Here is a 25,936-nt window from a genome sequence, read left to right on the forward strand (position 1 = left end):
TAACACTAATCATTAACTCCTACACTAGCTAAATAAATCTCTTTAGTGCCCTAACACTAATCATTAACTCTTACACTACCTAAATAAATATCTATAGTGCCCTAACACTAATCATTAACTCCTAAACTACCTAAATAAACCTCTATAGTGCCCTAACACTAATCATTAACTCCTACACTACCTAAATAAACCTCTATAGTGCCCTAACACTAATCATTAACTCATACACTACCTAAATAAACCTCTATAGTGCCCTAACACTAATTATTAACCCCTACACTACCTGAATAAACCTCTATAGTGCCCTATCACTAATCATTAACTCATACACTACTTAAATAAACCTCTATAGTGCCAGAACACTAATCATTAATCCTAATTCTATGTGCTAATCCCTGCACTAACATTGAGTATAAACCTCACCCTAACACTAATCATTAACTCCTACACTAGCTAAATAAATCTCTTTAGTGCCCAAACACTAATCATTAACTCTTACACTACCTAAATAAATATCTATAGTGCCCTAACACTAATCATTAACTCCTAAACTACCTAAATAAACCTCTATAGTGCCCTAACACTAATTATTAACTCCTACACTACCTAAATAAACCTCTATAGTGCCCTAACACTAATCATTAACTTGTACACTACCTAAATAAACCTATATAGTGCCCTAACACTAATCATTAACTCCTACACTACCTAAATAAACCTCTATAGTGCCCTAACACTAATCATTAACTCATACACTACCTAAATAAACCTCTATAGTGCCCTAACACTAATTATTAACCCCTACACTACCTGAATAAACCACTATAGTGCCCTATCACTAATCATTAACTCATGCACTACTTAAATAAACCTCTATAGTGTCATAACACTAATCATTAATCCTAATTCTACGTGCGAATCCCTGCACTAACATTGAGTATAAACCTCACCCTAACACTAATCATTAACTCCTACACTAGCTAAATAAATCTCTTTAGTGCCCTAACACTAATCATTAACTCCTAAACTACCTAAATAAACCTCTATAGTGCCCTAACACTAATCATTAACTCCTACACTACCTAAATAAACCTCTATAGTGCCCTAACACTAATCATTAACTCATACACTACCTAAATAAACCTCTATAGTGCCCTAACACTAATTATTAACCCCTACACTACCTGAATAAACCTCTATAGTGCCCTATCACTAATCATTAACTCATACACTACTTAAATAAACCTCTATAGTGCCATAACACTAATCATTAATCCTAATTCTATGTGCTTAAACCTGCACTAACATTGAGTATAAACCTCACCCTAACACTAATCATTAACTCCTACACTAGCTAAATAAATCTCTTTAGTGCCCTAACACTAATCATTAACTCTTACACTACCTAAATACATATCTATAGTGCCCTAACACTAATCATTAACTCCTAAACTACCTAAATAAACCTCTATAGTGCCCTAACACTAATTATTAACTCCTACACTACCTAAATAAACCTCTATAGTGCCCTAACACTAATCATTAACTTGTACACTACCTAAATAAACCTCTATAGTGCCCTAACACTAATCATTAACTCCTACACTACCTAAATAAACCTCTATAGTGCCCTAACACTAATCATTCACTTTTACACTACCTAAATAAACTTCTATAGTGCCCTAACACTCAATCATTAACTCATACACTACCTAAATAAACCTCTATAGTGCCCTAACACTAATTATTAACTCTTACACTACCTAAATAAACCTCTATAGTGTAAAATTTATTTTATTTTTTAAATTTTATGCAGTCAACTTTATACTGATAATGAGAAAGCGAGAAGTGGAATAGCGCTGAGTCTCTATAGGGAAGGCAGCACACCTAACAGGTTGAGCTCTCCTAAATACCCAAAAGAAGTAAATAGAAATATAAAACAAAAGGGTGCGCCAATGGATTGGGGATAAGAATGACTATATATAAAACAAATAACATGAAACAGAATATACACTGACCTATGATAGTAAAACATAAACAGTTTGGGTCGACAAATGCATTTTCAGTTTCTTCTGGGAAAAAAGTCTCACCATGTTATTTCTATCTATATATTACATGATCTGCTCATTATTTTAGCAGGAAGACCATACTTTGAATCCCCATAGCGTATGGCTGGTGACATGTGTAATAATATGGCTGCTGAACCATCTGTAGCTGTAGTCAACACTTACTTACTGTAATCAAAGCAAACTCCTATCTGTCAGTGGCTTGTTTTTAACTGTTCCAGAGTCTGGAGCCAGATCAAAAATAAAACAACAACAAACAGCTATTTGCAGATCTCCCTTGGCACCCCATTATTTGAAAGGAAAGATCCTGTTTTAAAATCCTCTATTGAATGAGCAGGTACTAATGCATGATCAACTCTATGCCGTTTGGGGGCCGCAATCTTGAGCAGACCAAGATATAAACAAATTAGTTGCAGTTACCCTTAAAATGATACCTGACACCGCTTTAACCCCTTAAGGACCAAACTTCTGGAATAAAAGGGAATCATGACATGTCACACATGTCATGTGTCCTTAAGGGGTAAATGACTGCCATTAAATAAGCTCCTGCCCAGCATTGTAACTCCCACTAATCTCAGGGATCACTGCGGCATGTATCCTTGTGCTGCATAATACACTACAAATAAACCCTAACACATAACATTAAACATTAAACCTTGTGCGCAGAACACTAAGCATTAACCCCTACATTCCCCATTTACCCCTACGATATACTAACACTAAACTTTAATCCTTATTCTATGTGCTAATCCCTGCACTAACATTGAGCATAAACCTCACCCTAACACTAATCATTAACTCTTACACTACCTAAATAAACCTCTATAGTGCCCTAACACTAATTATTAACTCTTACACTACCTAAATAAACCTCTATAGTGCCCTAACACTAATCATTAACTCCTACACTACCTAAATAAACCTCTATAGTGTCCTAACACTAATCATTAACTCCTACACTACCTAAATAAACCTCTATAGTGCCCTAACACTAATCATTAACTCATACACTACCTAAATAAACATCTATAGTGCCCTAACACTAATCATTAACTCCTAAACTACCTAAATAAACCTCTATAGTGCCCTAACACTAATCATTAACTCCTACACTACCTAAATAAATCTCTATAGTGCCCTAACACTAATTATAAACTCTTACACTGCCTAAATAAACCTCTATAGTGCCATAACACTAATCATTAATCCTAATTCTACGTGCTAATCCCTGCACTAACATTGAGTATAAACCTCACCCTAACACTAATCATTAACTCCTACACTACCTAAATAAACCTCTAGAGTGCCCTAACACTAATCATTAACTCATACACTACTTAAATTAACCTCTATAGTGCCCTAACACTAATCATTAACCCCTACACTACCTAAATAAACCTCTAAAGTGCCCTAACACTAATCATTAACTCATACACTACCTAAATAAACCTCTATAGTGCCCTAACACTAATCATTAACTTTTACACTACCTAAATAAACTTCTATAGTGCCCTAACACTAATCATTAACTCTTACACTACCTAAATAAACCTCTATAGTGCCATAACACTAATCATTAATCCTAATTCTACGTGCTAATCCCTGCACTAACATTGAGTATAAACTTCACCCTAATACTAATAATTAACTCCTACACTAGCTAAATAAATCTCTTTAGTGCCCTAACACTAATCATTAACTCCTACACTACCTAAATAAACCTCTATAGTGCCCTAACACTAATCATTAACCCCTACACTACCTAAATAAACCTCTATAGTGCCTTAACACTAACTATTAATCCTAATTCTACGTGCTAATCCCTGCACTAACATTGAGTATAAACCTCACCCTAACACTAATCATTAACTCCTACACTAGCTAAATAAATCTCTTTAGTGCCCTAACACTAATCATTAAGTTTTACACTACCTAAATAAACATCTGTAGTGCCATAACACTAATCATTAATCCTATTATATGTGCTAATCCCTGCACTAACATTGAGCATAAACCTCAACCTAACACTAATCATTAACTCATACACTACTTAAATAAGCCTCTATAGTGCCCTAACACTAATTATTAACTCTTACACTACCTAAATAAACCTCTATAGTGCCTTAACACTAACTATTAATCCTAATTCTACGTGCTAATCCCTGCACTAACATTGAGTATAAACCTCACCCTAACACTAATCATTAACTCCTACACTAGCTAAATAAATCTCTTTAGTGCCCTAACACTAATCATTAAGTTTTACACTACCTAAATAAACATCTGTAGTGCCATAACACTAATCATTAATCCTAATTCTACGTGCTAATCCCTGCACTAACATTGAGTATAAACCTCACCCTAACACTAATCATTAACTCCTACACTAGCTAAATAAATCTCTTTAGTGCCCTAACACTAATCATTAACTCCTAAACTACCTAAATAAACCTCTATAGTGCCCTAACACTAATCATTAACTCCTACACTACCTAAATAAACCTCTATAGTGCCCTAACACTAATCATTAACTCATACACTACCTAAATAAACCTCTATAGTGCCCTAACACTAATTATTAACCCCTACACTACCTGAATAAACCTCTATAGTGCCCTATCACTAATCATTAACTCATACACTACTTAAATAAACCTCTATAGTGCCATAACACTAATCATTAATCCTAATTCTATGTGCTAATCCCTGCACTAACATTGAGTATAAACCTCACCCTAACACTAATCATTAACTCCTACACTAGCTAAATAAATCTCTTTAGTGCCCTAACACTAATCATTAACTCTTACACTACCTAAATAAATATCTATAGTGCCCTAACACTAATCATTAACTCCTAAACTACCTAAATAAACCTCTATAGTGCCCTAACACTAATTATTAACTCCTACACTACCTAAATAAACCTCTATAGTGCCCTAACACTAATCATTAACTTGTACACTACCTAAATAAACCTCTATAGTGCCCTAACACTAATCATTAACTCCTACACTACCTAAATAAACCTCTATAGTGCCCTAACACTAATCATTCACTTTTACACTACCTAAATAAACTTCTATAGTGCCCTAACACTCAATCATTAACTCATACACTACCTAAATAAACCTCTATAGTGCCCTAACACTAATTATTAACTCTTACACTACCTAAATAAACCTCTATAGTGTAAAATTTATTTTATTTTTTAAATTTTATGCAGTCAACTTTATACTGATAATGAGAAAGCGAGAAGTGGAATAGCGCTGAGTCTCTATAGGGAAGGCAGCACACCTAACAGGTTGAGCTCTCCTAAATACCCAAAAGAAGTAAATAGAAATATAAAACAAAAGGGTGCGCCAATGGATTGGGGATAAGAATGACTATATATAAAACAAATAACATGAAACAGAATATACACTGACCTATGATAGTAAAAGGTTGTGTATATAAAAGGAACAAACAAAAAGTCCAAGATAAAATACAATAGTAGTCTGTAAGGGTTTGTCTGTATCTACAGGTTAGTGTACCTTTCAGATGTTCAAAATCCAGGAACATTAAAGAGAGAAGAAAAAAACTCCAATAGTGCAATATGTACAAAATAAAGTAAAAATTTGAATAAAAAGAAGTTCAAATGATGATCTACTCACATGGAATAGAGCTAAAACCAGCTCTAGTGTAAAGCACTTGCAGTGGATACTGTGACGAGACCAATCTTGCCACATTGCATTGGAGGAGCCTGGTTGCGCGCCTGTTACCTCTGGACTAAGGCCCTGGGAGATTGGGCCCTTTAAAAACAGTATTCGGCCATACCAGAGTGTATGTCACTCATTCTGGCCCTTTAAATACTGTGAGGAAGGATTGGCACTTTTTATATGGCACTTCGGATGTAGCCGAAGTGCCGAAGTGGCCGAAGTCGTCGAAGTGGCCGCCATTCGACAAAGGAACACGGTGGCCATTTTAATTTAGTCGAACACGGTCAGCGGTGTATGCTAAAGAATCTGTGGAACTAAAATCGGCTACGCAAATACACAAACACCGCTGACCTGTCGCCTGTCGCCTCCACTTTGACACATCGGTTAAAGTCGAAGTACGTTCGACAATTTCGAACATCCTGTTGTAATGTGCTATTTGCACGAACTGACCTGTTCATGCCTTCGAAGGGGACTTATCCGTTTTTCTGCAGGAAATTGACCAACTGCACAGCCCAAATCTATGGAACTTTTTTGGGTAGCAAAATGTGCTTGCGGTCGGTCATAAAGGACTTCCGTCTATCTTTTTATCCACTGGAGGGATTGGTATGATTTTTGAGAGTGTTTATGTTTAAAGTATGCTGAGTTTAAATATGTAATTATGGAGATTGGATGTATGGTTTTAAAGTTACAGGGTATGTGGAAAAACTGTATTTTTACTGTATGTGATAATTATGTTAAACCATTGTGTAACATAATTGTATCACAGGCAGAGGGGAGGATTTTGTGTGTAAATGCTGGGAGTGTCTTCTGTAATGTACGTGTATGATTGGTTATTTTGTAACACCCTGTGGGTGGTCCTACCTAATGGAAACTGTCATAAAAGGTTCTTTTGGTGCCATTAAACAGACCACTGCTTGACCCTCAACACAGAGCTCTGTCTTGTCTTTGGGGGGATTTACTGTATGCTGTTAGAGACTGATTGTCAGGAGTGTAAGCTGATTGTCTGCTTTTCCTGTTCGTCTGCTAGCAGCTATTAGTGAGGTTCCAGTTCGGGAGTTGGAGTGCTATTTTGCATCTAGTTCGGGAGTTTGGTGTTCTGCAGTAGCTGTGCCTGTATCTCTGGAAGGGGAAGATTGTCAGGGTACCTGAAGTCTCTACCTCCGAGAGAGGTAGAGACTTAGACGTCCATCCGTTCGGACGGGCTGTTTCCTCTGTTCCTCGCGGTCCATCCGGTCACGTAAACGCCGGCCGCGAGGGACTCACTTCCTTTTCTAGCATGACGTCCGGAAACCGACGTCATGACGCCAACCCGGAACGACCTGTCACTCAATCCTTCAGAGACTAATCAGGACTCGTCGGAGGCGTGTCTACCCTTCCGAGCCAGGGTATTTAAACTTGCTTCTCCCATTTGCTCATTGCCCTGTCGTGGTTCTAGTCTGCCTAGTCACACAGTGCTCTTGTATTTCTGGTATCCCTTTGGTTCTGACCCGGCTTGTTTGACTTACTCTGTTTATCTCTGTTACCCTTGACCCGGCTTGTTCCTCGCTTACCTGTCTTCTCGTTCCCTCGACCTCGGCTTGTCTTTGACTATTCTCTATATTCTCCGTACGTTAGTCCGGCCATTCTAAGGTCCGGTATACGTATCCTGTACCTGTTTGTACTCTGCGTGTTGGATCCCTGTCCCGATCCTGACATTACGACAGGGCACATGGATCCTGCAAGTACAAACAGTCAGCTTGGTCCTTCTGATCCTAGGTTCGAAGCCATGGAGCACAGAATGGATCAGATGGCGCTAGCACTACAGGCGTTATTGTCTTGTGCTAATAACCCGCCAGAGGAGACGCGTACTACTTCTATTTCTCCTGTGAGCTCAGGCCTAGAGGTAGCCACTGTAGGTGCCTCTTCCCTTATTACACCACCAGTACGTTATGGTGGCTCACCTGAGAAGTGTCGTGGTTTCCTTAACCAGATCAGTATCCACTTTGAATTACATCCTCGCTCCTATCCTACAGATAGGGCGAAGGTTGGATTTATTATCACCTTACTCATTGAGAAAGCTCTGAGATGGGCCAACCCATTATGGGAGAATGATAACCCTTTGGTATATAATTATAATGCCTTTGTAGCTGCCTTTAGAAGAACTTTTGACCCTCCTGGTAGAAAGGTCAATGCAGCTAGATTACTGTTGCGCCTGAGACAAGAGAACCGAACTCTTGTGGATTATGCACTAGAGTTCAGGTCTTTGGCGGCAGAAGTTAAGTGGAACGAGCAGGCATATATAGATGTATTTTTGAATGGGCTATCAGATGTAATCCTCGACGAGGTTGCTACTAGAGAGCTTCCTGAAAATTTGGAGGATTTAATTTCATTCATTTCTCGTATTGATGAGCATTTAAGAGAGAGACAGAACACTCGAGAGAGGAACCTTAGACCTTCATTTAAATTAGCTCCCGCATTTCAAAGTCCTGATTCCACTACCTCATTATGTCCTGAACCTATGCAGATAGGCAATACTCGCCTCTCAGAGGAGGAGAGGCAGTACAGGAGAAGGGAGGGATTATGCATGTATTGTGGAGTCAGAGGTCACCTACGCCTGAATTGTCCTAATCGTTCGGGAAACGCTCGCACCTAAGTTTCTCTAGAGGACAGGCCTTGGGTGTTTCTATTTTGTCCTCTACGCATAATTATAAAGATCACAGGCTTCTGCTACCAGTTTCTTTAACTTGGGAAAGGGGAGTACTAAGGACCATGGCTTTGATAGATTCCGGTGCTGCTGAGAATTTTATCGATCAAGCCTTTGCTACTAAACACACTATCCCATCCCAGTTAAGGGATACACTCTTGGCCGTTGAGGCCATAGATGGTAGACCTTTACTTGAGCCTGTTATCTCTCGTGAGACCATCCCAGTTAGCTTAACTGTTGGTATCTTACACGAGGAAAACTTATCGCTTATGCTTATTTCATCCCCTTCTGTTCCCATAGTCCTGGGTTACCCATGGTTAAAAAGACATAACCCTATTATTGATTGGGAGTTAGGGGAGATACTCTCATGGGGCCAGGGTTGCCAGGAGAATTGTTTACGGAGGGTTTCCCCATTGGGTGTAATTAACACACCAGGTAGTTCTACCCAGTCTACAGAGATACAGATACCGCCCCTGTACCTAGACTTAAAAGCAGTATTCAACAAAAAGAATGCTGATACTCTACCTCCACACAGGACCTTTGATTGTAAAATTAACTTACTACCTGGTACCATGCCTCCGAGGGGCAATGTATACCCCCTATCCACTAAGGAGAATTCAGTTCTAGAGGAGTATATTCGGGAGAATCTAGACAAGGGATTCATTAGGAGATCTTCTTCTCCTGCCGGGGCTGGGTTTTTTTTTGTTAAAAAGAAGAATGGTTCACTAAGACCTTGCATTGATTACCGAGGTTTGAATAAGATAACCATCAGAAATGCCTATCCGATTCCCTTGATTACCGAGCTGTTTGATCGTCTGAAAGGCTCTAAAATTTTCACCAAGTTGGACCTCAGAGGGGCATATAACTTGGTGAGAATCCAGCAAGGACACAAGTGGATGACAGCGTTCAATACCCGTTATGGGCATTATGAATACACGGTCATGCCTTTTGGTCTTTGTAACGCACCTGCAGTATTTCAGGATTTGATTAATGAGGTTCTTAGGGAATTTCAACATGATTGTGTTATTGAATACCTGGATGACATACTGATACACTCTAGAGAGGTTGAGACCCACCACAGACAGGTCAGAAAGGTATTACACAAACTCCTGCAACATGGCTTATACTGTAAATTGGAGAAATGTAGCTTTGACCAGTCTCAGATAGACTTTCTTGGATACGTGATTTCTGGGGAAGGCTTTAAGATGGACCCTGACAAACTCCAGTCCATTTTAGAGTGGCCTTTGCCTAAGGGACTCAAGGCTATTCAGAGGTTTATTGGTTTCTCCAATTATTATAGGTGCTTCATTAAGGGATACTCTTCTATTATTGCACCTATTACCAATATGACCAGACAGGGGGTTGACACTAAGACTTGGTCTAATGAAGCTCTCGCTGCTTTCAAGACTCTCAAGGATCTTTTTGCTTCTGCTCCAATTCTAGTCCATCCTGATACGACTCTGCCGTTCCTACTCGAGGTCGATGCCTCTGAGACAGGCGTAGGGGCTGTTCTGTCGCAAAGGTTAGGGGTGGATAAACCACTACACCCTTGTGGTTTTTTTTCTAAGAAACTGTCTGGTCCTGAAAGTAGATATGACATTGGCGACAGGGAACTCTTAGCGGTCATTATGGCCTTAAAGGAGTGGAGACATTTATTGGAGGGGACCTTACATCCTGTTACTATTTTAACGGATCACAAGAACTTGTCTTATATTGGGGAAGCTAAGCGACTGTCCGCCAGACAAGCTCGTTGGTCCTTATTCCTGACCCACTTCAATTATGTGCTTACTTATAGACCTGGTTCTAAGAACTCCAAAGCCGATGCTTTGTCTCGCCAATATGAACCTTCTACTATATCTGAACCGGTTCTTTCCTCTATAGTTCCGAAATGCAATATTATCGCCAACACGAATCTCAGGATTCACTCTCCGTTACTTGCCGAGATCATTAAACTGCAACATCTAGCTCCTAAACAGACTCCTGAAGGTCGACGTTTCGTTCCTCCTGTTCTACAACTGGAACTGTTGCAATGTTTCCACAACAGCAAGGTGGCTGGACATCCTGGTATTCGCAAGACATGTGCTTTGATCTCTAAGGACTTCTGGTGGCCTGATTTACGGAAGGATATTAAAGATTTCATCGGTGCATGTGAGGTTTGTACTAAGACCAAGCAACCTCATACCCTTCCCTGTGGATTTCTGCACCCCTTAGAGGTTCCAGAGAAGCCATGGTCCTGTTTGGCTATGGACTTTATTGTCGATTTACCTATCTCTAAAAAAACAGACTGTTATCCTCACCGTGGTTGACAGATTCACCAAGATGGCTCACTTCGTTCCTCTGCCTAAACTCCCGTCTTCTCCCGAATTGGCGGAGATATTCGCAAGGGAGATTTTTCGATTACATGGGATACCCTTGTCTTTCCTCCTCCTAATACTGATCCTCCTCTTTCGCTCTCCCTCCAAGTTTGTGGTACCAACATCAGTCCATCCTTGCAAGCGCGCTGTCTTGGCGTCATACTTGACTCTGGTCTCACCTTTGAGCCTCACATCCAGCATGTTGCCAAATCCTGTAGATTCCATCTTAAAAACATAGCCCGCATCCGCCCCTTTCTTGCACCAGATACTACCAAGGAGCTTGTCCATGCTCTAGTAATTTCCCGCATGGATTATTGTAACCCTCTCCTGATTGGTCTCCCCAATAGCCGTACTGCACCCTTACAGTCCGTAATGAATGCTGCTGCTAGATTGATTTTCCTCTCTAGTCGTTTCTCTCACACCTCACCCCTCTGCCAGTCCTTACATTGGCTTCCTGTATGCTATAGGAGTCAATTCAAGGTACTAACTCACACCTATAAAGCACTGAACAACTCTAGCCCCTCTTATATCTCCTCACAGATCCATAGGTATGTCCCTTCTCGGTCTCTCCGTTCTGCCCGTGACCACCTCCTGTCCGTTGTCCGCACTCGTACGGCCAACTCGCGCTTGCAGGACTTCTCGCGGGCGGCTCCCTTCCTATGGAATAGCCTGCCTACCGCCATCAGACTCTCCCCTAGTCTTGCATCTTTTAAGAAGTGCCTTAAAACCCATCTCTTTAGGAAAGCTTATGGCCTCCAAGACTAACCCTTACCTCACATACCTGTCTCTTGCCCTCTCCTAAAGGGCAGCCCACCTTATTTGATTGTAAATTCCTGTCCTAATGTGTTTTACACCCCACCTCCTATAGAATGTAAGCTCGATCGAGCAGGGTCCTCTTCAACCTATTGTTCCTGTAAGTTTATTTGTAATTGTCCTATTTATAGTTAAATCCCCCTCTCATAATATTGTAAAGCGCTACGGAATCTGTTGGCGCTATATAAATGGCAATAATAAATAAATAAATAAATAAATACCCTCCCAAATTGTATCTGACAGAGGTTCCCAATTTGTTTCCCATTTTTGGAGGTCCTTCTGCTCTCAACTGGGTATCAAATTGAATTTCTCTTCTGCCTATCATCCTCAGTCTAACGGAGCTGCTGAACGCACCAACCAAAAGATTGAACAATATTTACGTTGTTTTGTTTCCGAACACCAGGACGATTGGGTTGGTTTGATTCCTTGGGCGGAGTTTGCACACAACAATCTCGTTTGTGATTCTACTCGTTCAAGCCCCTTCTTCATGAATTATGGCTTTCATCCATCTATTCTCCCTTCGGCTTCTTCTTCCCAGGGGGTGCCGTCGGTTGATGTTCATGTTGCCAATTTGAGGAAGTTGTGGGATCAGACTCGACAGATTCTTCTGCACAATTCTATGCTGGTTAAGAAACACGCTGATAAACGTAGAAGGGCGGCTCCGGTGTTTGTTCCAGGTGATAGAGTATGGTTGAGTACAAGAAACATCCGTTTAAAGGTGCCTTCCATGAAGTTCGCTCCTCGTTATATTGGACCTTACAGGGTGCTAACTCGCATTAACCCAGTTGCGTATCGTCTAGCTCTTCCAACTGCCTTACGCATCCCTAACTCATTTCATGTTTCATTGTTGAAACCACTAGTCTGTAACAGATTTTCCTCCACATCATCCTCTCCTCGCTCTGTTCAGGTGGAGGGTCAGGAGGAGTATGAGGTTAACTCTATTATCGATTCTCGAATCTCCCGGGGGAGAGTACAATATCTGGTCGATTGGAAGGGATATGGTCCTGAGGAGAGGAGTTGGGTACCTCAGGAGGATGTTCATGCTCCTCATCTCCGCAGGGCGTTTCACTCCCGCTTCCCATCTCATCCCGGTTCCTTCCGCCCGGTGGGCGTATCTGAGAGGGGGGGTACTGTCAGGGTACCTGAAGTCTCTACCTCCGAGAGAGGTAGAGACTTAGACGTCCATCCGTCCGGACGGGCTGTTTCCTCTGTTCCTCGCGGTCCATCCGGTCACGTAAACGCCGGCCGCGAGGGACTCACTTCCTTTTCTAGCATGACGTCCGGAAACCGACGTCATGACGCCAACCCGGAACGACCTGTCACTCAATCCTTCAGAGACTAGTCAGGACTCGTCGGAGGCGTGTCTACCCTTCCGAGCCAGGGTATTTAAACTTGCTTCTCCAATTTGCTCATTGCCCTGTCGTGGTTCTAGTCTGCCTAGTCACACAGTGCTCTTGTATTTCTGTTATCCCTTTGGTTCTGACCCGGCTTGTTTGACTTACTCTGTTTATCTCTGTTACCCTTGACCCGGCTTGTTCCTCGCTTACCTGTCTTCTCGTTCCCTCGACCTCGGCTTGTCTTTGACTATTCTCTATATTCTCCGTACGTTAGTCCGGCCATTCTATGGTCCGGTATACGTATCCTGTACCTGTTTGTACTCTGCGTGTTGGATCCCTGTCCCGATCCTGACAAAGATCTACTAAACGGCGGTTTTACCCTTTTATGCCTGGGGGTGCCGTTACAGATACGATCCTCACTTTAGGGATATTGATGGAAGATATTGATCAGCAGATGTCTTAACAGCAGGATATATGTGAAAATAAAAAAAAGTGCAACAATAGTGCTCTCTGTATGAAATGTATAAAACCAGTAAAAATAAATAGTTTGTACTCACAGTTAACTGAGCAGATAGCCCGCTCAGTATAATCAGCATAGGTGGTATAATCCCCACCTGGGATACTTGGTAAGGTCCTCACTGGAAAGATAAAAAAACTGGATGCCAGGTAACAAAAGAAAAGAAGGTATATGGTACAGATATTTGTTTTAAAAAAGACCAAAACCTTTGTTTCAACAAAAACAGTAATAAAATAGATCCACAACGCGTTTCACCCACAATGGGCTTTCTCAAGTGGTAATCAAAGTTGACCCACAATGGGGTTTCTCAAGTGGTAATCAAAGTCCATACTATTGTATTTTATCGTGGACTTTTTGTTTGTTCTTTTTATATACACAAAGTATCATAGAGGTCTGGAGAGAGAACCCACAGAGAATTAAATGAAAAGTGACTGTGGCCTACCCTCCATGCTATTATCTACAGTGCCTTTCCCCAAATTCCATCCTGTTTCCCACACTGCCAATCCATCCTATCCACTCTTTGCTGGAAAGTTGAATGGGGGTATCAACCTCCATCTAACTTTCCAGAGTGTAGAGGACGTTGCTCAGGTATATAATGGCGATATTATTAGTAGTAGTAGTATTGTTTATAAAGTGCCAGCAAATTCCGCAGCTCTGTCAAATATACCTGGCCACTCTCCTGCAATTGGCCAAAAACTCAATCTGCCAGTCCAAGCACCAGTGCTGGACAAGAAGGAGCATGAGTGAATACTGCCCTTCTCAAGGTAGTGCTGTTACCAATGGCTATATAACACATCTGGCATTTCCCCTTCTTCCCAGGTGACCATTTTCACTGATGTTTTCAAATTATATGCTCAACTTAAAGACATTTGTACAAAATAAAGTAAAAATTTGAATAAAAAGAAGTTCAAATGATGATCTACTCACATGGAATAGAGCTAAAACCAGCTCTAGTGTAAAGCACTTGCAGTGGATACTGTGACGAGACCAATCTTGCCACATTGCATTGGAGGAGCCTGGTTGCGCCCCTGTTACCTCAATCTGCCAGTCCAAGCACCAGTGCTGGACAAGAAGGAGCATGAGTGAATACTGCCCTTCTCAAGGTAGTGCTGTTACCAATGGCTATATAACACATCTGGCATTTCCCCTTCTTCCCAGGTGACCATTTTCACTGATGTTTTCAAATTATATGCTCAACTTAAAGAGACCATCCTTTACATAAGAATCACTGTGTAGTTGATGTAACTCCAAGAAAACATGCATGCATTTATTTTTTCATTGGGGTTATATTTAAATACATCTTTCAAAAGCTACAGATCTCGTGTCTACAGCCCTCCTCTTCTTCCCCAGCTCAGACTTTCTGTGGCTGTCCAATCACAGGCTTCCCAATGCAGCTCAATACGAAGTCTTTGTAAGGCAGGTGCTCTGAGCAATTACCTTTCGCTCAAAGTTAGCTCTACTGAGCTAACCAAACCAGGAAGTAAAATAATTGGTTGTCTGATTGAAAGCAGGCAGAGTAACAAGGTTAATTTATAAAAGTATAAAAGTGCCAATTTCTATTGAAGTCTCCACTTTTTGCAAATTTAAAAAAGAGGACATACTGTGCACACATAAATCATTTCAGCAAGCTAAAGTGCTTTAGGGGTATGGAGTGTCCCCTTAACCCCTTAAGGACCAAGCTTCTAGAATAAAAGGGAATCATGACATGTCACATGTCATGTGTCCTTAAGGGGTTAAACTGATCCCTGGAGAGGGAATTAAAAAAACACACACATATACTTGATATTGATACCTTTCTATCAGCTCCTCCAATCTGATAATGGGTTAGACTAGTTTTTTATACATTCAATTCTTCAACATAATCATGATAACTTGCCTTCAGATTGGAACTTGAGAATAGTGAACCAACATTTATTAACGATCACCTCACCAAATCTACTTTAAGAGTTGGTGTAATACAAATTTTACTGAAGACTCTCGTTTACTCCACCACATGATTTCATATTTATCATACAGGATGTGATTTGTAGTGATATGTACAATTTAATTTAGTGATGTGGCTCTTCTATATTGCAGTGTTTATTGTCATTTTAGCATGTGCCTTCCAAAATGTATGTACATCTATACAGTAGATCGCTTCATTGGATAACATAACTTGTAGTCATTTATAGTTGATACTTGTGCATTCATTTTTGGCTGAAGTGCAATTCATTCAAATTTAGGTCAACCGGTGGGTTGTCTGAATTCTGTAACTTTGAAGCATAATATGGATGTATAAACGAACAGACGACTCACGAAATGCATGAGCAGGATCGTTTGATTTGTAATGTGGAGTTCTGTCCACAAAAGCTAGGTTGTTTTCTTGACCAATACATGGGAAAACTTAAAGAGCAGTAAAAAAACATTTATATATTATATAGTTACTAAAAATATAAATATATATTGTTTTAATGCTTATCCTCTTTTTCCCTCTATTGGCTGCTTTTTTTCACTTGATCTTTGAACCAAGTGGCGGAAAAATTTATATTACTTTTGGTTCATCATAAATTGTTTCCCCGAATATTTTGCGTAGATGATTTTTGGATGAGCTGTACCTCCATCGTTTACTATCTGACTAGCCTAACTACATTTAAAAAAATAAAAAATTCGGAAGAAGAAATCCAGCCAAACCAAATATTTCTGCCACGCAAACGTTTAGTTAATCGACTTTTAATGATATTTACAAGTGCTATTGTGTGGCAACAGCAATGTAACATGGGTCACAGTTATTTTGGATGCATCATTTTTATCTCACCTTAATCTTCTAAATTAAACACACTGCAGTAAGGGAAGTTAAGATTCTTAAATATTTTTCAGGAAGAGTGTATGTAGGGAGGTTATATGAGTCTCAGCTAGGGGAGCTGTGACTAAGGCTGCATAAAAAAAGTAATGTAATATGTAAATGGCATATAATTGAGCACTGACACTGCAGGGCCATCACCTATACTAAAACTGCCTTTTCAGCTAAAGTTGTTTTGAAACTTAGGGTTTCTTTAAATGAGCATGATAAAGAGTCGTTAAATGTTTGCTTTCACATTGTTTAGTTCATAAACGTAATTGCGTTTTACTAGTATATTGGTGTTTTTCCTTATTGTTTATGAATGGTAAGTTGATAAATTAATTTTGCAAGGCCCAACAAGGCGCATGTGTTAATATGCAGAAACCTTTTTGGCATCTAAAATCTCTCTGGCAAGTCTAATATCCAATTCTAGCCAGTTCTTACATCTGCTGTGAGCAGAAAAATAATTGTGGTTCCAGTTCTTATGAATATGGAGGCACAATCAATGAAAACTAGAAACTTTCCCATCATGATGAAGTTTCCCATCACATCACCTGATATTGTCTTCCATGCTTTGTTTATTTCCGCTATATATTTACTTCCGTTGTAGTGCACTTTTTACCATTTTGACATTTGACCATTCCTTTTTTTCTTCGTCTGTCCCCGATTTTTTTTTTTGTCTTCCCCTCACTTCACTTTCTAAAACCTTACTGCCATCTTCAGATCTCCAAACATATCCTGTGTTTGTGGGAAAGGGTCCCAGCTGGACTCCTCAGAGAGGTACAGAACGTTTGAGCATCCAGAAAATGCTAAGAGTGAACAGGACGCTTTACATTGGGGACAGGTAGGTCAAGATTATAATGGACATCGGGGATGGCATGCAGATTTTCTAAGGATAATTAGTTGACCAAGGGAGATGACAGAGAACATGCTGCATGGCACTAAAGACTGCATGAGAAATTAAAATAGTTCATGCGTGTGTTTTAAAGGTGTAGCTGAGAAACCAGCATGAGCAAGTGAGGTTAGTGGCCACCAATGTGTAAAAACAGACGGACTCTAGAACGCATACTTCTTCACCAATGGATAAGAAAGTCATAAGCATTGCATCGCTCATCCCTTTGTTACTGGTGGTTAAATAAAAGAAAAGTGTTTGCTGCAAAGAATTTAAAAATATGTTTTCTCAAGCACATACTTTAATTACAGATTCTCTAATTCACATTCTTGCATGGGTTATGTAAAAAATAAAAAACAACTACACGGTACCAAATGGTCAAATAGACAAATAAAGAGTTGTCTGTCTTTACAGGGATGCTCTGTATCAGATTCCGTTGGACTCAAAAGGGGCAGAACTGAAGTATCATAAGGTATGCAAAGAGGGCGACAACATTTGTGAGTTTGAGTATATGATATATGGTAAATGCTTGGTGGCTTTTCTTATTCATATGGTTTCTGGTTTATTGAGTTTCTGGAGTATTGAGTTTAAGAGAAAAAAACGATTTTGTGTGTAATCTTTGAAACGATAAGCATAGAATTGCTGGTGATTACTTCAACAAAAACAAATAATTAAATTAAATTAAATATGAAGCATGAATTTGATGAATGTATGCACGAATAGTCATGCGAAAAATCTGGGCCAAGACCTAACTTTAAACAAGAAACAAACAGACAAAAAAAGAAGTCATTATCATTTCTAATATTATAATGTTTCTCAGTTCTCTCACTTTTGTTAAAAGACCTTAAAGGAACGCAAGAGCATTAGAAGTACAAATGTGTATTTCAAATGCTATAGTGCCCACTTAGATTACTGGCAACTACCAGTAGGGAGAAAACAAGTTACTTTACTTACCTTTTCTCGTTCGCAACACCGGTCTACGTGCTGCCGTCCCTTCTCCTTTGTACAACCAGTACAGCATAGTGTAAAAGTTAAATTGGCGTTATATAATAATAATAAAAAAAAAAAGCTTTCTATTGCAATAAACTCTTCACCCTAAAAAAACTAAAACATGAGGTATTGGGTCTGTGAAACATCCTTAACCTTGAAAGAGCCGAGTGACTCTAAAAGTTGATCCAAATATAATAAGTTGAGGCGATAATGAGAAAAGATTTAGAGATTACTCCTGTCTTACTCTACGCAGAATGCACTAGCAGGGGTGGGGAACCTTCGGCCCTCTAGATGTTTTGGACTACATCTCCCATAATGCTCTTACAGGCATAATGCTAGCAAAGCATCAAGGGAGATGTAGTCCAAAACATCTGGAGAGCCGAAGGTTCCCCACGCCTGCACTAGGGTGTAGGGATATTATTAACAAATAGACTTAATGAGTAGCCCTCTATTACTTATTCCATCCAACGTGTAATAAGGTGGAAGAAAATAATTACTATGGAAGATCCTGAGTTTGGCCTCTGAGCCTCCTCCTCCCTTTGACCCCAGGGGCAGTGTAGTACCTTGTCTTGAGAACCTTGTCTTCTCAAAATCAGGACTGTCTTGCCAAAATGGGGGCTGTTGGGAGGCCTGGATTTAGAGGTAGGAACACTGACACAATTATAGATGATAATCTGCATCATCCTGGCAACACTGATCACTTGCAAATTAGTAAAAAAAATAATAATAATAATAATAATAATACATATGTTACACAACCACAAATATCCTTGATTCAAACAGTACAATTTTTTAAAATAATGGTACAAAAAAAATGTAATCCAAAAGAAAAATCCAGAAAACAGGTTTCCTGGATTTACATGCCCCTGCCAGCTCCAAGAGGCACTCTCCTTATCTGTGATTCCCTAGTTTTTGAAGCCAGTCATTCAGAATACAACACTGAGTACGTACTGTGAATCATGTCCAATAACATCCCCTATTGATCCAACAGCGGATTAGCTGGGGAGTCCACAGGAGATGACAGCCATGACTCTTAGATGTGCGTTGGGGACAAAAAGCACATGCACAGCAGCACTGCACTCCTCCTGGAGGCTAGCTGTGAGAGCGGAGTTTGACTTGGTTCTTAAAGCGGAACTCCATTAGTGGTTGTCAGGCAGGCAGGGGTATTTAACCCTGCCATATAAGTATTGCCTAATCTACTAAATGTGAAAACTAGCGAACCAATGCACTCAGACCACGTCATTGAGATGAAGTGGTCTGGGTACCTGACCTGTAGTGGTCTTTTAACTAAAAAAATATTTTTATGTAAGTAAGCAAAAAGAATGAATGTAACAAAGCATTTAATGTAATATATCACTAGAGTGGAAACTCCAAAATGCAGATTGCAGACTGAAACATATTTATGCATGCATCCTCTATATATGATTTGTAAAAATCTACTGCTGTTTATATAATTGTAGAATCTATTTCATCCTCTGAGTACCAACCTGTTATAATAAGAACCAACAAAAAGTTTCTAACAGCGAGTTGCTTTTAAAGTCACGTATTTCCAACTGACTCACATTAACCAGTCATTTAATGATAGCAAGGCTGCCATTCACAAACATCTGACTCAGCCAACTTGAAAAATGAGCCATGCTCGTTAATCATGTAATATATTTGGGATGTTCAAATAAGTTATTTGAAAATATTTTTTTTTAACAAAAGGCAAAGACTCCAAAGATTTGGGCTAAACTTTTTTTGGCTATTTTTCATATGGGCAAATAAAATGAATGGGAGTGTCCTGTATCACTAACTATTCAGGAGCGTGGAATATAGTATTACTCCCCATATATTCCAGTACCCCCTGATTTGGTTTCATACAGAGCATGTTAAGGAGCAGGGATGCATAGACTCACCCTTCAGCTTTTCCTGCTTTATGGAATTACTATATCAAAGGGACACTCAACTGCCCAAATACAAAAATAAATGTAAATTAAAAAATCACTGTTTAATGGATATGCTCTCAATGAAAGCATCCATACATTTAATTTTGTATTTTTTTTATTGGAGGGTATTCTAGCCCAGACTTTCTGTGGCTATCAAATCACAGACTTCCCAGTGCAGCTCAATGACACGTCCTTGCAAGGCAGGTTTTCTGAGCAATTGCTGCTTCATATATGGACATTATAGTAACCAGAACCACTACAGATTTTTGTAGTGGTTCTAGTGCAGGCATAGGCAACCTTCGGCACTCCAGATGTTTTGGACTACACCTCCCATGATGCTTTGCCAGCATTATGGGTGTAAGAGCATTATGGGGGATGTAGTCCACAACATCTAGAGTGCCGAAGGTTGCTTATCCCTGTTCTAGTGTATGTAGCATGTACCTGCAGTGTTAGCACTGTAAACATTGCTTATCAGAGAAAAGATAGTGTTTACATTGGTGCCTAGTGACACCTTTCAGTCAGACAGCCACTGGAGGTGCTTCATAATCCAGTGTTGTACAGTGTGCAGAACAGGCGTCCAGCGTCTCCACACTCTGCATGGAGACGCTGAACGTTCCTTATAGAGATGCGTTGATTCAATGCATCTCTATGAGGAGATGCTGATTGGTGCAATGTGGTATTTTGTGGCGCATGCACAAAAGCCTCCCAGTGTTTTAATATGGGAAAGCATTGTATGGGCTGAGATCATCAAGGTTAAAGATGGTTTAGCCACTACTTGTTGGACACTCTGGTCAACACCTGATCTTTGCAGGTTAATAATGAAAGAATGGGTATATCAACAACAGCGGGGCAATTATTTTTAACTGAAGTTTCAGGGCCAGTTAAAGGCAAAATTGACAAAACACGATCCTCAAGTTTTAGGATTCTTCCAACTCTTTAATATTTCTCTGAATGGAAGATGGAACTTTGAAAAACTGATCCACTTTAAATGCATTATAACCATAGTACATTTGTCATGATGTGCGAGAAAACCATGAAAACTTACCAAATACAACAATTATACATTTGAATTTGCTGTATTTGCCGGTAAAACCTTTACAAGCTGTGTAGTGAGCGCAGATCCCAAGATCAGGAATTGACCAACCAATTGGGACAATCTAATATTTTTATGGTGCATTCTAAACCTATCCTATAAGTCCCTACTTTGTAGGATTATATGAGCAGAGCAGGATTTACCATGAGTTTGACTTCACTTACCTGCTATACTAATGAGAACTATAACTCACAGAAATCGTTATTGTCATAGTTATTCATCAAACTAAGAATTGAAAGTGAATTTCAAAATTAAGGCCCAGATAGCCAAACATAAAAGTGTAGCTAAATTAGAAAAAGTTTATAGTTCACTCTTTTGGCCTTAAATTTGAAATTCACTTTCAATTGTCACTTTAGTAAAGAACCCTGTATTTTTTTCTGATTAACGAAAATAGAAACTCCTCAGGATAGGAGGGAAGGACATCATGGTTCAGAAAAATTCTTTATAAAAAAAACAAAACAAAAAAACTATGAAGAAGAATTAAAATAAATCCATAATTAAAATTCTAGAAAACTAATGAAAAATCCTCAGTCCAAATTGTGCAGGAAGTGGAGTTTTTACCAATTTCTGGGATGTCTCTTGGAGATCATTGTCAAGCCCAATTTAGAATAATAATTTAAAATTTTGTTAATCAAATTTTCTCTAGTATATTTTCCAGGCACCAGCACAACTGTTATGTATGTTTATAGCTTTTAGCCAAATTCATTAACAATATTTTGCATGAGTAATATGATTTTGAAAAAAAAAAAAAATATTTATAGGTTTTGTTGTTTTCAGCAATTTTAGCACAGCCACTCTGACCAACCGCTTCCATTCTAAATACTTCCTTCTTGTGGGTTTCCAATGGAAGGCTGGCAAAATTTGGCTTTAGGGGCAAGTACAATCAAATAGTTTTTTTTTTTTTTGTACATGAAATGGCCAGATCTCCATATCAATGGCCCTAGTCAATAGGAACATGCTACTTATAGATTTGAGAGATGGAATCCGTTGATCTGTTGAAGTTCCGAGGTGTGACATCCTATACCCTTGCAACCTCCATCAGTATGAGATGCACTGCATGACTTAGCACTCACAGAGATCTATGCATTCCTAAGAAACAAAGACTCAGTTTCCCACGACCCTTTGCAACCAGTGACGACTGACATGTCATGAGCACTGCCCTCTGTTCACTTTAAACACCTCCAATGAGATCATAAATACTTATACCATTCTGAAGCACCACAAGGGTCCATGGGAACTGTAGTTCAGCTACCAGCTTTCATAAGTAAAAAAAATAAGAATAAATGGTAACTGAACTATGGATATCATAAAGTTATGCTCTGTCTTGGAACTTTTGGCAACTTTGAAAAGGGTTTGTAATAATATTGGATTGTCTGGCCACTTTCTTGTGTGTTCAGTGCTTACTCTGCATATAAAGACTGAGGATGTCATGAAAATCAGCAGATTTAAATCTATCTTTTTTATTTTGGATTGGTTGCTTTTGCATATTTTTACAGTAATATCTATAACAATTCTGTCTGGATTGTTCATGTATCTCTTTTTGCAGACAGTGGGGGGACATGTTAGTAATTTATTATCTGCTATGTTGCTCGAATGGTACCTGCTTGTCATTCAACAAGGTTACTGTCAGTCCAATATGTGTCTCATGTGAGGCATCACATACTGCAGAACACTATGCTATAGGAATTATCTTCTATGATGCAGAGTAAATCTCTTTAGCCCCGGAGGCAGCTGGATTGCAGAATTACTGTTCTTCTTGCCCAGTCTAATGTGTGAGTTTCAGCTGGGAGCTGCCGAGTCTCACAGAGCAGACCTGGCAGGAATAGCACCACAAACCAGTAAATGGACAGATATTCAGCGCTCTGTGTTGCCTGTGGGTCAAAGATATTCGGAGCAAACTTGGGCAGCTCAGTTAGGAGACACGGAATATGATGCATTATCTCCACTCCTCTCCACTGTGCGAGTGGAGAGTCATGCAAGAGCCAGTATAAAAATGTTTTTATAGTGTGTGTCTGTGCATGTGTGTCTGTGTGTTTATCTGTGACTGCAGTTGTATGTGTGTGCCTTTCTGCGTCAGAGCATGACTGCCTATGTATGCTTGCGTGTATATGTCAGCACCATCAGAGGGTGCAGGGGGGTGACACCAACCCTAGTGACGTCACTGAATGCCGTAAAACATTTTTAATTCCTAGCCTATGCAAAGTTGAGCATGGAAAACATACAGCTCATTATTTACAGGCCATAAGTTATACAATATTTAAAAATTGTTTTGGTGCACGGAGAGTCTCTTTACACATCCAAGGTTTATAATGCACCTGAACTGGAACAGAATAGTTCAACATATTTAATGCTCTTAGGCTAATCTTGGTTTATGCTGTGATTAATATATTTTCCATTTCTTTTATCCATAAATTAGGTGTCAATAAATGTCTGTTTCTCTAATTTAATGGGTTTTCTCTTTTTATTTTGTTTTCAAAGAAATTAACCTGGAAATCAAACTACCAAGATATTACTGTGTGCCGAATGAAAGGGAAACAGCAGGTGTGAATCAAACCAATTTTAAAGCATATGACCACATATTATTTGTCACATTTTCTTACAATGTAACCACAAACAAAACAACGACATTCGAATCCCGGCAGGGTTGACTCAGCTCTTCATCCTTCCGGGGTAGATAAAATGAGTACCATTAAATTGGGTAATTGTAACAACCCCTGGATGTTGGGCTAAGGTAAAATCCCCAGGACGCACTTGACAACCAGAGTAACCTGAATGTGCCTTTCCTGCTTAAATACGTTGTTATTATTATTATTATGTTCATCAAGTGAATAATATATAAAAATATAGTAACAAATTCATTTTCAATTAAAAAAAAACTCATTTTACATGTTAAAAAAAAAAAGAAAGAAGAATTGATCAGTGAGACTGCAGGGACATGATCTATACACTAAAACTGCTTCATTAAGCTAAAGTTGTTTTGGTGCTTAGAGTATCTGTTTAAGTTTGAACCCTCTAATTCAGGCTTCCCCAAACTCTGGCCCTCCAGATGTTGCTGAACTACAACTCTCAGGATTCTCAGCTTATCTATTTAATTCAAAGTAACATAGGAGCTGTAGTCAGGGCCGCCATCAGGGGGTGACAACCATAATAGTTGTCACGGGCCCGGCGGTCCTGGGGGGCCCCACAATTACTCTCTGCACCTATATATAGCGATGATCGCTACATATAGTTGCAGCCGCGTGCCCCGGCTCCCTATACTTGCAGAGGGGGCCCAGCAGTCTGCAGCTGTAATTTACAGCATTTCCCTCGCTCTAACTCCCGCGAGACGTGCGGCCATTAGAGCGTTGCCATGGGTTGCCACATCGGGAGTTAGAGAGAGTATAGGGAACCGGGGGGGCCCCACCATTCCACCGGACCACCAGGGATCATGGAATCTCCCCCCTCCCTGGACCAGGTAAGAAACAGGGAGGGGGGAATAACAGATTACATTTACATTATTACATTACATGCATACACTAGTAAACACACACACACTCTGCATTCACTACACTGACACACACTCTGCATTCATTACACTGACACACACTCTGCATTCATTACACTAACACACACACTGCATTCACTACACTGACACAAACTCTGCATTCATTACACTGACACACACACTGCATTAATTACACTAACACACACACTGCATTAATTACACTGACACACACACTGCATTCATTACACTAACACACACTCTGCATTCATTACACTAACACACACTGCATTCATTACACTAACACACACTCTGCATTCATCACGCTGACACATACTCTGCATTCACTACACTGACACACACACACTGCATTCATTACACTAACACACCCTGCATTCATTACACTAACACACCCTGCATTCACTGCACTAACACACACTGCATTCATTACACTGACACACACTGCATTCATTACACTAACACACACTGCATTCATTACACTGACACACACACTGCATTCACAGCACTAACACACACACTCTGCATTCACTACACTGACACACACTCTGCATTCATTACACTAACACACACTCTTTATTCACTACACTAACACACACTCTGCATTCACTGCACTAACACACACCCTGCATTCACTACACTAACACACACTCTGCATTCACTGCACTAACACACACCCTGCATTCACTACACTAACACACACCCTGCATTCACTGCACTGACACACACTCTGCATTCACTACACTGACACACACCCTGCATTCACTGCACTAACACACACTCTGCATTCATTACACTAACACACACACTGCATTCATTGCACTAACACACACCCTGCATTCACTGCACTAACACACACTGCATTCATTACACTAACACACTCTGCATTCATTACACTGACACACACACTGCATTCATTGCAATGACACACACTCTGCATTTATAACACTAACACACACACTGCATTCATTGGGGGCCCAGACCTTGTGCTTTGTCAGGGGCCCCAAAATTTCTGGTGGGAGCCCTGGCTGTAGTTCAGCAACATCTGGAGGGCCGGAGTTTGGGGAAGCCTGCTTTAATTAATCACATGCTGGGAAAAGCACTGTGGAGAGAAGGGCATACTTCTTTTCATCTGAGCTGCTCCTCAAGAGTTCTCTATTACCAATCTCGGGTAGGTCAGGATATGTATGTCACTGTGCTTGATTGATTCATATGGCAGTAAGCCCTCACTCTAATCTTCCAACATGT

General features: G+C 39.8%; 1 protein-coding gene across 1 annotated transcript in view; it reads left to right on the forward strand.

Moving 5' to 3' along the window:
- The window catches only part of LOC134611603 (semaphorin-6B-like), a 117,262-nt gene that overhangs the window by 36,231 nt on the left and 55,095 nt on the right, over window positions 1–25,936 (forward strand). Inside the window, 3 exon segments of the mRNA XM_063455653.1 lie at window positions 17,010–17,130; window positions 17,593–17,650; window positions 23,668–23,730. Coding sequence (XP_063311723.1) covers window positions 17,010–17,130; window positions 17,593–17,650; window positions 23,668–23,730 — 242 coding nt within the window.

The sequence above is a fragment of the Pelobates fuscus genome, chromosome 5 (assembly GCF_036172605.1).
Source record: "Pelobates fuscus isolate aPelFus1 chromosome 5, aPelFus1.pri, whole genome shotgun sequence".
In the NCBI taxonomy this organism is placed as follows: domain Eukaryota; kingdom Metazoa; phylum Chordata; class Amphibia; order Anura; family Pelobatidae; genus Pelobates; species Pelobates fuscus.